This window comes from Plasmodium yoelii (assembly GCF_900002385.2).
Source record: "Plasmodium yoelii strain 17X genome assembly, chromosome: 4".
Lineage (NCBI taxonomy): Eukaryota > Apicomplexa > Aconoidasida > Haemosporida > Plasmodiidae > Plasmodium > Plasmodium yoelii.
Genome location: NC_036176.2, coordinates 946,707 through 960,645, shown reverse-complemented (window position 1 = coordinate 960,645; position 13,939 = coordinate 946,707). Strand labels below are relative to the sequence as shown.

The window sequence follows — 13,939 nt, the reverse complement described above, 5'->3', positions numbered from 1 at the left end:
TTAAAGTATAATAGAAAACTATGTGTATTAGGTTGGTATATTTACATTTTAGATAGGAGAGATAAGGGAAGTATGCTTTTTAAGACAAGGATGTTGCTACATAAAATTTACCTATTCTACATATTTTAATTATGCTTTATATTTTTTATCATTAAACCTTTCAATTCATGTATATATTAAAATCCTTCATTAGAAATATTTTATAATTATTTTCTAAATATATAGCTTCCTTTTATATTTTATAATAAACTATATTTTTAAGGAAACTATAGAATTAATAATATTATTTTTCTTGGTAGTGTTAATTCTAATATTATCGCATTAAAAGTATACTTAACTAAAGATTATAATATTTCATATGATTTTTTGTACGTACATTGTAATATTATCAAATGTTAAGAATATATATAATGAATTTATACCCATATAGTGTATCAAATGAACATAATATATTAATATAATATTATTATTGTTGTTATTAATGATATATCACTGTATACTACAATGAGGTAATTAATGCACTCAAGAGTAATACTTTAAACCAATTAATAATTTTTCCTGTTACATTGTTTTAAATTATTACGTTTTAGAACATATATACCATTTCGTAAAAACATTATATTTAAATTATATATTTGTGAATTTGTATATATATGATAACCTAATAAAAAATATTATTAGCTCAAAAGAAATTAATTATTATTTGCCTTCTTGATAAAATTAATATTAATATTTAATTATATGAAGTTTCCACAATAAAACAATATTTCAATATTAGTTATTAGTAGAGTATTTTATTAAATTATATGTATAATCATATAATAATAACGAATTCTATATATCATATTATTTATAATGATTAAAACAATTATTAAAACAAAACATTACATGAAATTTATTAATATACTTATATTTTATTTTTTTTATCTATTTTAAAATATAATTTATTTATACCTAAAAATATATAATTTAAAAATTAATAGTGATTAATCTAATATTATACCTTTATGGTAAATAAATTAAAGCATATAAAACAACTTCTATATTACTAATTAATTTTAATAAAAATGTAAAAGGAATACAAAAAAAGAATAATAATTACATTAAAACTTAAAAAAATATTGTATATATAGTTCAATTTTTATGTATTACTAAAAATGTTAGATGCATATTAATATTTTATAGGCGATGGTATATTGTCTATTCTCGATCGGTATTCCATGCATCTATATTTTATGGCTATATATTAATATAATGTTTAATTAATCTTAAAAACGCATATTAATCTAATATATAGTGTAATGTACATGAATATTCATAATGCATGTTTTATAATATATAGATACATATGTAGTATTATTATTACAGCTCAATTGGTATAATATAGTTTCAATTAAAGTAATTGTAGCAAAAATTAAAAGTTTTACTAAATAAATTTTTCATCAAATGAAGAAGCATATTGCGTTATACATAATTTAATATAGCACATATTAACATATTTTCACAAGTTATAATATATTATGTATCACCTTTCATGTTAATGATGATGTCCCCTTTTTTGGTTGCACATTGACTTCAGCTCGAAATTAAACATACAAAAATGGTAAATATATATAATCAACATTTACATATCAATAAATATTATCAAATTATAAAAAATTAAATAAAGATGCATTTAATATTCATAATCCAAAACTATAACTCATGGCACATAATCCTGACTACCTATATATAATAATAAAACACATGTTTAAAATTACCATAAAAATATATAATATTACATTTAATTGAGTTTATAATTTTAGGAAAATTGTCGCTAAACTATTAACATCACAATTTGATAATAAAAATTTAAATTATTATTTCATATTATATAATTATAAAAATAATATTAAAAAAGGTTATTCCAAAAATATTAACTTTTTTATTTATTTGGTTTCCCTTTACTATTACTTTATACTGTCTTTTTTGTGTTGCACGAATGTAAACAATTTTTAAAACAAAAAGGGATATGTAACTTATTAATATATTTAGATTCTTAGAATTAATCACATTAAAACCTGTTTACCAAGTAAACTAAATTTAAATAATAGGAAATATACATGGATATATTTTCATATAATATGTTCCATCAATTGTAAATTTTAGTTTCTCTAGGAAGTTAAATATAACTATACCAGCTTCTAAGATTGTTCTACATTGCTAATATTGTCTTCCTATTAATAATAACAAATGTTGTTTATGCTAATTTAATGCATTCTTATTTGAATTATTTAATCCTTTATATTCTTTAACTATTAGTTGTAATATTTTTTTTGTGTGTCATTTTCATATCGTTTTCTCTTTTTTCCTTTTTATTATTCTCTTTTAGTGAAATTAAAACTTTTAATTTGTGTACCTTTATTTATTCTAAAAGTTTCATCGTCACTCGTTCTTATGCTATTATTGTTCATATTTCCTAAGCAATGATTTTTATATTTACAATTTCATTATTTAGATAATGATTTTCAAACAATAGCAGCCTTAAAGAACCAAAAGAAAATATTCTACAAACTATTTTTCATTTTTAACCTTTATTTGACGAACTCAAAAAATTAATAGTCGTATGGAATTTATGTTAATTCAATCAATTTAAAATGGTTCGACATAATTTTATTTGGGATACCAAATTAAAATAGTAAAATCCTAAAGAAAATACATTTATGATATTTGTATATTTTTATAATATGCTGAAATAGTATTTTAGTCATAAAAAGTGTTTTAAAATATAACTTAATTATTTAGTCTGATACTTTAAAGTTGCAGGAAAATAAAGAAAGAGGTAGTATACTAGTAATCTAAAATACAACTATCATATGTTTATTACTTAATATGTGTGATTGTGAATAAGAAATTTTATAATTTAATATTTATTTTAAATTATATTTTATCTTTATTAGTTACATCCTGCATTCTTTTTACAATATGACTTTCTAAATATTTTCATAATAAAAAACAAATAAATATAAAACTCATAAAATCCTGAGCAGAAATAAATACAAATTCCTAATGAAATAATATCAAACGAAGGTTTGCATTTTTTTTTAAACATTATCCACCTTTAAATTCATGTGCATTCAAATTTCTTTAACACAAAAATAAATACATATATAAAATATTATGAACAACAATCATATATTGGTTTACGTATAAGTTGTCCTTACATGAGAATTGTGCTTATTTATTTATTACTACTATTATTTGCCTTGTTCTTATTGTTGATGATGCCTCATTGTATACCGCATTGGAATAATTAATGCGCTCGATATAATTTTTTTAAAATTATCTATAACATTTACTTTTTTAAGTGTTTAAAATGCATTATTTAGAGTAATATTTATTTCTTATAAATATCCCATGTTTAAAATATAGATTTACGAGTTTGCATATCTATAATAACAATAAATTATAATTAAAAAAAAATGAATTGTTATATAATTTCCCTACAAAATTTACATCATGCATAAATATGACATTGACTGAATTAAACATATTTCAGTATTTAATCATTAATGTAACTGCTAAAAAAAATATATAGAAGAATAGATATCGCTAATTTTATATCCCTATTTTTTATTAATCATTATAAAATAGTTGCAACCAAAATATATTATGAAATTTTTTTTTTCATTTTAGCTATTTCAAAATGTGTTTATTTTATGTATATTAAAATTCCCCAATCTACACATATAAAAACGATTAATAAAGAAAAATAATGTTTATAATATAATGCTATACCTTATGGAAATAAATTAAATCATGTAAAATATTCCTATTTCATGAATTTCAATTTTAACATGAATTTAAAGTAATGAAATTCAAGAATTGCATTAATATAATTAACATTTACATTATTTATTATGCAAATATTTATATTGTATTTTTTTTATCAATATATATAATTGATTTTAATTTTAAATATAATGATTGCAGTTATGATATCATTTATAAGGGTATTATATATGGCTAATAAAAACTTAACATTAATATATAATATATCAATATTATGCATTAATAATGTATAATTTATATTAAACGTTTAAATGTAAGTTTAAATTTATAAAAAAAAAATTATTTATGGTTTTCTTTTAATATTAATGTTTATAATTTTTTTGTGTGTTACAAGCTTAGATTTAATCTAGAGGCAACATATTGGGCTTATTGTGCATTTTTTTTTATAATTTTTACTTATATATTTATGCAGTTCTTTATTTTTATGTAATTCTTGATAAACGTGGTTCGATGAATATTATAAAAATTAAATTAAAACAAAACTCATGCGTGGAACATGTCCGTTATCTTAAATTAAGTTTTATATACTATAACGCTAATTATTTATTATAAAACGATGCATGAATTATTATTATTATTTAAAATATGGATCTTATTTTAAATTAAAAACGAAAAAACATTTATTCATGAATAAAAAAAAACAAAAATATCCTGTTACAAATTTCTAACTTCCTTTATATACCTATAATTATATTTTGTGTAAATTAATTATGTGCTCACTAAAGAGAGGATTATCTTATTGATTGTTTCCATTTTTTTTAATTAATTCTTATAATTTTTTTTATTATTTGAGTTGCAGAATAATTTAATTTAAAAAAAAGTTGTTTTAGGTGCCAATTTTTTTATTTATAGAAATTTCTTAAAGGTGTATGAGATAATAATTTTTTTTTTTATTTCTACACCATCAATTATTTATTTGTTCATTAGTAATTATATACTATGACTATAATTTTTTTACTTAATAATTATTAATTATTTGTTCTATATACATACATTTTTTTTAGTTTTACAAAACAAAACGATGTAACTATATACAAGAAAGAATATTAAAAGAGGAAATTCTAAATAAAAAAATTAAAATAAAAAACATTGTCATTAAATAGAGAAATAAACACATGTAGTACAAATTATTTTTTATTCTAGAATATATATTATATTTTAACAATGAAAAAATTTGTTCATATTATTACTACTTATATTGTTTTGTTTACTTCATTAGGTAATAATAGAGACATTTAACTAATAGTTACAATTCTTATAATACACAAATTTATTTAACATATATTCATATAAATTTATGCACTTATATATTAACATACTTAATCTTTTTCAAATTTTATATCTAGGAGTAGTTTATGGGAAAAAAATTGAAGCGGAAAAAAGGAATCATGATGCACAGTTAAACAATTTTTATTCGTACCACAATTCAAAAGGAGTAGATTTTAATAATTCAAACTCTTCAAATGAAGAACAATGTAATAATCAAAATAATGTCATTAATGATAAAATTATACAACCTCATTCAATTACTTACTTTGGAAATCAAAAAAACACTGCGAATGACAAAGTCATATTATACAATGACTACACAAATAAAAACGACTTCGATACTTTTAAAAGTTTTAATAATGAAAATGAACAAACAAATAGAGAAGCAACTATAGTTAAGAGTTCTTTTATCCAAAACTTCGTTACACCCACATTCGATCATTCTCTATATAATATAATAGATATTATATATGGTGTATCAATTCCAACAAATAGCTTAAATTTTTTTTATGTGAAACTACAGGCTTATCAAGAAATTCGAGATATACTCCATCAAATATATTCCAATTCAACAACTGTAATAAATATCTCACGAAGTAAACACTATAACGCATATAATGATATACAAACGGCAATAAAAGAATGTGAACCTCAAAAAAACAAAGTAATAAATGAAATGTTCAATTTTCAAAGTCCTCTTTACGAATTTTATAAGAATCCCATGCATGATTATTATATTCCATATGAAGATTCCAAATCGCAATATGTGAATTGCATGATTCCACGATTCAAAAAACTAGAACTCAAAGTAGATAATTCTTTTTTATCGGTGGTACCAGAATATGATCATTTAGCTTATTATGAAAATCGGAATGTAGATGTCATTTATAAAAAGTATGCTACTAATACAAAAAATCATATGATCTTTCAATTGGGAACTATAAACAAATATCCGATGTTCAGTGATAAAGAAACTATTCCATATATAAAATCACTAATTCAAATTTTAGAGTCTGAGAATGCACAAGCAAGTCTTAAAAAGAAACTATTTTTTTTAGAAAAGCAATTTGAAGATATTATAGACAAATCTAATAAGTCCCGGGTCAAATGTATAAGGGCTTATCAATACATGCAAAAATATCAATTAGATGGAACATTTATACGATATTACTATAACTACTTTCCAGAATTTAAAAAAATAGCAACACATAAAGCTATTTTCATTTATAATTCAGGTAATCTACAATCTATGGAATCAGTATATAAGTATCAAAAAGAAGTATTAAACCGTTTTATTAAAACGCTAGGAAAACTATTAATAGAGAAACCTGATCCAGATAACAATCAAATCCTTAAAGATGATATTGATGAATTTAATATTTCGATACCCAAACCGAATTTAACAGCATTAGAAACAAGATTTTTTGAAATATTTAAACAGGAATGGGGTTCTTATGATAATAAAAAAACTCTTGGCAAAAATGATGACCAAGATAACACTGTAAGCTTAATTTTAATGAGGATGAAAGACTTCAAAGACATAATTGATTCTATGGAACTTTACAAAAGGAGCGTTGTTTCAAAAAATAAAATTCTTTCTGAAATCGATCAAAAATTAAATAAACAAACTTATAAAGAAATAGAAAATGGATTGAAGGAGTCTTATACATTAGCAAAAGATTGGAAAACATTAAAACGCAAAATAAGAACAGAATTAGAAGGATACAGTGAAGATTCTATTCAATTGGAAAAAGAAATTAACGGTTTATTTGACAAATATTTGGAAATAAATAATGCAAGCATATATCTAAGCACGTTAAAAATTGAATTAAAAGAAAAAATTAAAAACATATCTGACAAAAATGAATATGTTAAAAAAGCAGTTGACTTAAAGAAGATAATAGAAAATAACAATACATACATTGATGAATTAGCTAAAGCCTCACCATATCAACTTACGGAATATGTAAATAACAAAGATACAATATATAGTACAATAAAATCAGAGTTATCTAAAATTTATGAAGGTGACATTGATGAACTTTACAATGAATTATCTTCTATAGTTAAAGAAAATGACATTGATAATGCAGAAGACAAAACGAAACTTGAAGATTTAAAATCGAAAATATATAAAGAATATAATAAAATTCAAAAAATGGAAACTGAAACAGTTGAATTAAAATTAAGTACCATTGAAAATAGCAAAAATGAACTTTTGAGCACTATTGCGAAGATAAAAAAATATATATATGGAGAACTCAATAATGAGATAAATAAAATAGTAGAAGATTTTAAAAATAAAGAAAACCAGTTGTCAAGTAATATAAATGAATATTCTAAATACAATGAAGAATTAAATAAATATAAATCTAAAATTTCAGAAATAAAAAATAATTATAATGATCAAAGTAATATAGGCAATGTAAAGGACGAAGAAGCAAAACAAAACTATGAAAAATACAAAGAATACATCAAGACAATATCTACCAAAGAAGACGAAATAAACAAAACCATAAATGAAATGAAACGTACAAAAGATGACATCTTAAATAAAGTAAACCTATTTACTGATTTCGAAAATAATCATAAAGAAAAGGTTAACACAGAGAAAGAATCATTTATTGAATTGGTAAATAAAATAAAAAAAGAAATTTCAGATGACCAATTGAACAATTATGAAAGTAAATTTAATGATACTAAATCATTAATTGTTGAAACAAATAGATCTATTGAAATGGAATATAAAAATGTCGATACTCTTAAGAAGATAAATGGGTATTTAAAAATATGTAAAAATACGACAGAATCAATAGAAAAATTACGTAATAAGCAAAATGAATTAAATGAAATATTAAATAAAAATATTGAAACTGTAAAAAATTGTAATTTAATAGAACAATCATATACAGATAAATTTAATAATACATTAACAGATAAAAAGACAGAATTAGAAAAAAAATTCACAGAATTGTCTTTAAATAATTACGAAGCGAATAACAATGAATTGATAACATATTTTAATAATTTAAAAGAAAATTTAGGAACATCTGAAGGAAACATCTTATATCAACAACTCGCTGAAAAAGAAAAGACTATTAATGATATCGAGCAAAAAAATGTTAATGCAAATAAAAATGTTTCAAATATCGAAATAGTAATTCATACATCAATTTATAATATTAGTGAAGAGATAAAAAAATTAATTGTAAATAATGCTGAACTCCTAAATAAAGAAATATTTAAGGAAGCACAAATCAGTATAACTAATTTGAATGAAATAAAGGATAAATTAACAAATTATAATTTTAATGATTTGGGGAAAGATATAAATATAAAGAATGACGATGAAGTTACCAAAATTCAAAATGAAATTACGGTCTTAAACACAAATATAAGTCAAAACATAGAAAAATTAGAGAATATAAAAAAAAAATCAGAAAACTATGTTGTTGAAATAAAAGCACAAATAGGTCATTTAGAAGATGTAACAAATAAAACCCTATCTAACGACGATTTTAAGAAAATTGAAAACAAACAAGAAACCATAGTATCAAAAATAGACAAAACAAAAAGTATATACGAGAATATGAATAAATTAGTAAGTGAAATAACAGAAATAAAAAATAATACAATTTCATTAAAAAACATACAGAATATAAATTTGTCATACAAACAAAGTTTAAATAAATTATTTGGGGATCAAATTAATAAAGAAAAGACAAATTCTGAAAATATGATAAAATCAATAGAAAAATGCAAAACAGAATTTGATGATATAAAAAATAAACTCATAGCGGAAAAACAAACGGTTAATGTACAATATTTCAAATACAAAGAATTTAACACTATTATTCAGGATAATGAAAAATACTTTTCCGATATTCATGAAAAATCTTTAGAACTAATAAAAGAAGATTCTGAGAAATCAAATATAAATGATATTAAAAAAACGTTACAAGGGTATCTTTTAGACGCCCAAAAGCGTAATAACGACATTAATCGTTATTTAAGCGAAATTACCAATCTATATAATATCTTAAAATCAAATAATATTAAAAATATGATTGATGATATAAAAAACTATGCTAAACAAATTGAAGAATATAATAAAAATGTAAAATCGGAATTAGGTAAATCAGAAACATTAATTAAAACTCTTAAAAGCAAATTCCAATTAGAAAAGTGTAAATCAAAAATCGAATCAACTACAAATGATGAAGACGCTGTTGAATGCATAAAGAATATTACAGAATTCAAAAATTATATTTTAAACGACGAAACCAATATCAACGATTATTTTAAAAAAGCTGAAGAGTATAATGAAAACGTATTATTGAATTTTAAAAATATAGAAGCAGCATATGACAAAGTACAATACATGATGACAACTAAAAGTGATTCTGACACTAATCATAATATTTATAATTCAGATGAATTGAAGGGATATATTGATAAATCTAAAGAGTATAAAGATGAGGTGGACAAAAATACCAAAACAATTGAAAATAATAAGAAAGAGTTTGAACAGTATAAAGATGAAGCCATTAATCTTTTAAATAAATTTTCTGAGTTAATGCTAAAAAATAACATCATCCAAACAAAAACAGATTTAGAAATTATAATAAATGAAATAAAAAAAATGCATAAAGAAAATATCATGCAAGCAGAAAAATCTGAGCAAAAAATAAACACAATAAAAAATGAACAAATCCAAATCAAAGATGACACTACTAACAATGATAAATCTAACAAAGCAATTATAGGCATACAGGCATCGTTGGATAAATTCGAAACCAAATTCTTAAAAATAAATGATATAAGAACAAAATCAAATGAGTTTTTAAAAGAAACCGAAAACATAGAGAAACAAATATCAAATTTATCTATAAATAGTCAAGGAATAAAACTAAAAGATAACGAAGACATATTAAATACCCTTCAAACATTTTTAGAATCTCTCAAAGACCAAAAAAAAAACATTGAATACCAAAAAACAGAATTAGATAATTTTGATTCTGAAATTGAAAATATAGAAAATAATATAAATCATAATATAAAAAATTACGAAATGGGAATTATCGAAAAAATAAAAGAAAATGCCGATACAAATAAAAACCAAATTGAATCAACAAAAGAATTAATAAAACCAACAATAGAAAATATAATATCTTCTTTTAACACTAGTGATTTAGAAGGTATTAACACTAATGAAAACTTGGAAAAATATAACACAGAAATGAATAAAACATATAATGAGTTTATGGAATCATATAATCTAATAGCAAATTATTTAGAAACGGTTTCAAAAGAACCCATAACATATGATAAAATTAAAAATACACGAATCAACGCACAAAATGCACTCTTAAAAAATGTAGAACATGTAAATAAAGCCAAATCCTATTTAAATTATATAAAAGAAAATGAATTTGATAGAATAGTCACACATTTTAAAACCAAATTAGATAATGTGAATAATAAATTTACAAATGAATATACAAATATCAACAAAGGTTTAGATGACATTTCAAAATATATTGAAAATGTTAAAAACTCAACCGATGAAAATTCATTATTAGATATACTAAAACAAACCAAACATACATATATGAACATGATTGGTAAAGCATATTATAATTATAAATATGAAGCAGAAAATATATTTAAAAATATGGTTAAATTAGCATATTCTTTAAATATTCAAATACAAAATAATTCAGGCATATATTTACTTGACAATATTAATATAGCTATATTATCTAGCTTAGATTCAGAAACAAAAGACACACTAAAATTTATTCCATCTCCACAAAATGAATCAGAAATATATACAAAAATACGCAATTCTTATGATACTCTTCTCGATATATTTAAAAAAAGTCAAGATACACATAAAAAGGAGCAATATACTTTAAATCTAATGAACAAAAACCGACATCTATATGAAAAAATACATGTATCCAATGAATTAAAAGGCGCAATAAGTGATACAAAATATAAAAAAGAAAAAATATCAAACGATGTTAAACTAGTTTTACATAAATTTAATGAATTAAACCAATTAACATGTGATTCTCAAAATGATGATATTACTTTAGAATTATCAAAACAGAATCAAATAAAAACAAAAATTAACAATTATGAGCAGGAAAAAAAAAAGTTTGGAATGAATTTTAATGTAACGACTATAGAAGAAAAACTGGATAATATAATTAAAACTTTAGAAAAATTCGAAAATAACCGCGATTCTTCAGAGAAAAAAGATTCTAGCACGCAATCCAATGACGAATTAAATGATATGACTAAAGTATTTAATACTGAAATAAAAAGTATTGAGGATAAAATAATAGAAAAAAATGATTTAATTGATAAATTAATAGAAATGAGAAAGGACTGCCTACTTTTTACATATACAACACTAGTCGAGACTCTTAAAAGTAAAATATTTAATTACCCGGAATTCATAAAGTCTGTAACTAAAGTTTCAAAAACATATTTAGAATATATTAAAAATAGTACCGATTCTTTAAATGATGACATCGATACATTACAAACAAAATATAATTTGAATAAAACAAACAAACATATTGCAAGTAATATTACCTATATTACGAACGATAATAATAACTTAATAGAAAAAGAAAAGGAAGTAACTCAGATAATCAATAATTTAACCAAGCTATTTTCAATAGATTCAAACAATATCGATGCCAATACATTACACAACAATAAACTACAAATTATTTATTTCTATTCCAAACTTCAAAAATCAATCGAATCCATAAGGCAATTGTATACAAAAATACGAGCCTTTAAATTATCAAATATATATCTTATTAATGAAAAATATTTAGATATATCCAAACAATTTGATAATATTTTACAGCTACAGAAAAATAAATTAACAGAAAGTTTAAATAATTTAAATCAAATTTATAAAGATATTTCTGACAAAAAAAATCAATCCCTTCGTGCAATAAGTGAAAGTACAATACCCAACTTCAATGTGCTTAAAGAGATATATCATGATATTGTTAATCGTGAAAGTCAGGTACATGAAATAGAAAATATTAGTAATAAAGAAAACAAAAATATAACCTTATATATAGACACAATTACCCAATTAACCGAAAAAATACAAAATATCTTAAATTTTGTTACAACTAATGAAAATGATAATAATATAATCAAGCAACATATTCAAGGCATTGATGAAAAACATGTATCAAAAATTATAGAAATTTTAAAAAGCACAATACAATCATTTCAGCAAATTAAAAATAAAATATATGAAATTAAAACCCAATTTTATGGCAGTAACAATATAAATAATATTATAACTATCATATTACAAAGTGCAAATGATGTAAAATCACTGTTTTCTATGGATTTAACTATAGAAAATGAACTCATTCAAATACAAAATCGTTTAGAAGATATTAAAAATGCTACTCGTGAAAGCAGAAGCGAACAAATGGACACATATATTAATACTATGCACAATTATGTTGAACGCCAATTTAACAAAATTGAGAATAATCCAAATAAAAATGAAATAGACAATACAATGGAAAACATACGAAATTATAATAAAGAATCCGAAGTAAAATTACAACAAATTTCAAATTACAAAAACCAAGTTGCATCGATAATCACAGAGATTACTAACCTCATTGCTTTAATTAAACCCAAGTATAATGATAATAATAATGATATCTCATATAAGGCTGCCATCAAACATGAAGAGGATGCCCAAAAAATACTTAATGATTTAAATAAAAGTCAAAATATCCTTAACCAATCAATAAATAAAAATAAAAAGAGTATAGAGTATTTAGGATATAAACAATATGGTACTCACTATCACAATAATTTGCATACTATTAATAACCAACAAGAAATATCACAAATAAAATATCCTAGTAATACATACTATAATAATATTGATAATGCAAAATATAAAAGTCATCATTACTCAAATTCAGGTAGAAAAGGTTCCTCCAAAACAAAACATGCAGAAGATTCTATTAAATATGCGGGAGCAATTGTATTTGGTTTAATAGCGTGCTATGCAATTTCAATTTTCAAAAAACACGATGATACAAATGAAATGGATTTAGATAATAATGAAAAAAATTATGGTGAGTCGGAAAATAACTATTTTGAAAGAGAAGAGGAAATTATAGAAATAAATATAAATGAAGATTTATGATTTAATTAAAGTAATAAAATATCATCATTTTATATTTTCGGAATACACAAAGTTTAATATTCATATTTAATTTAATTACTATGATTAATTAAAAAATGTGTATTCCCCCCAATTAAAGTTATAAGAAATTTACAACCCAAAATAATAAAAAGTGCCTTATATAAATATTTTACAATATAATACAATAATTTTTATGTTGAAAATAATTTTTTTATTTACATATATAATGCTAACTGTCGAATTTTACATGTAGGCACACATTTATAAATTGTAATTTTATAATATAAATTAATACTTAAATGGGCATTATATACATACATACATACATACATGCATACAAAATAAAATCATTAAAAAAAATTGTCTCATGTTTATTAAAATATTTGCAATTTTTTTTTTTAATTTTTATATTTTTTTCGTTTTTTTTTTGTTATTATTATAATTTGTATATATAACCTTTGTTGTTATATATAAAAAACAATTTTATAACTTGCATTAATATGCAAAAATATGTTTATCAATACTATTAACAATATACGGTTTCTATCATCTTAAGATTATATTATAAAAATTTCGATCAAAAATACTAAAAAAATCATTAGGGAATTATAGGGTTTTAATGAT

The 13,939-nt window shown here is 21.5% G+C and overlaps 1 protein-coding gene across 1 annotated transcript; it reads left to right on the top strand.

Moving 5' to 3' along the window:
- Positions 1 to 4,995: 4,995 nt before the first annotated feature.
- On the top strand, positions 4,996 to 13,315 carry PY17X_0421700 (reticulocyte binding protein, putative; the record flags this gene model as incomplete). The annotated part of the gene is made up of 2 exons (XM_022955136.1): positions 4,996 to 5,050; positions 5,178 to 13,315. The coding sequence occupies 2 exons, from the start codon at positions 4,996 to 4,998 to the stop codon at positions 13,313 to 13,315; spliced, it is 8,193 nt and encodes a 2,730-aa protein (XP_022811603.1).
- Positions 13,316 to 13,939: the final 624 nt, after the last annotated feature.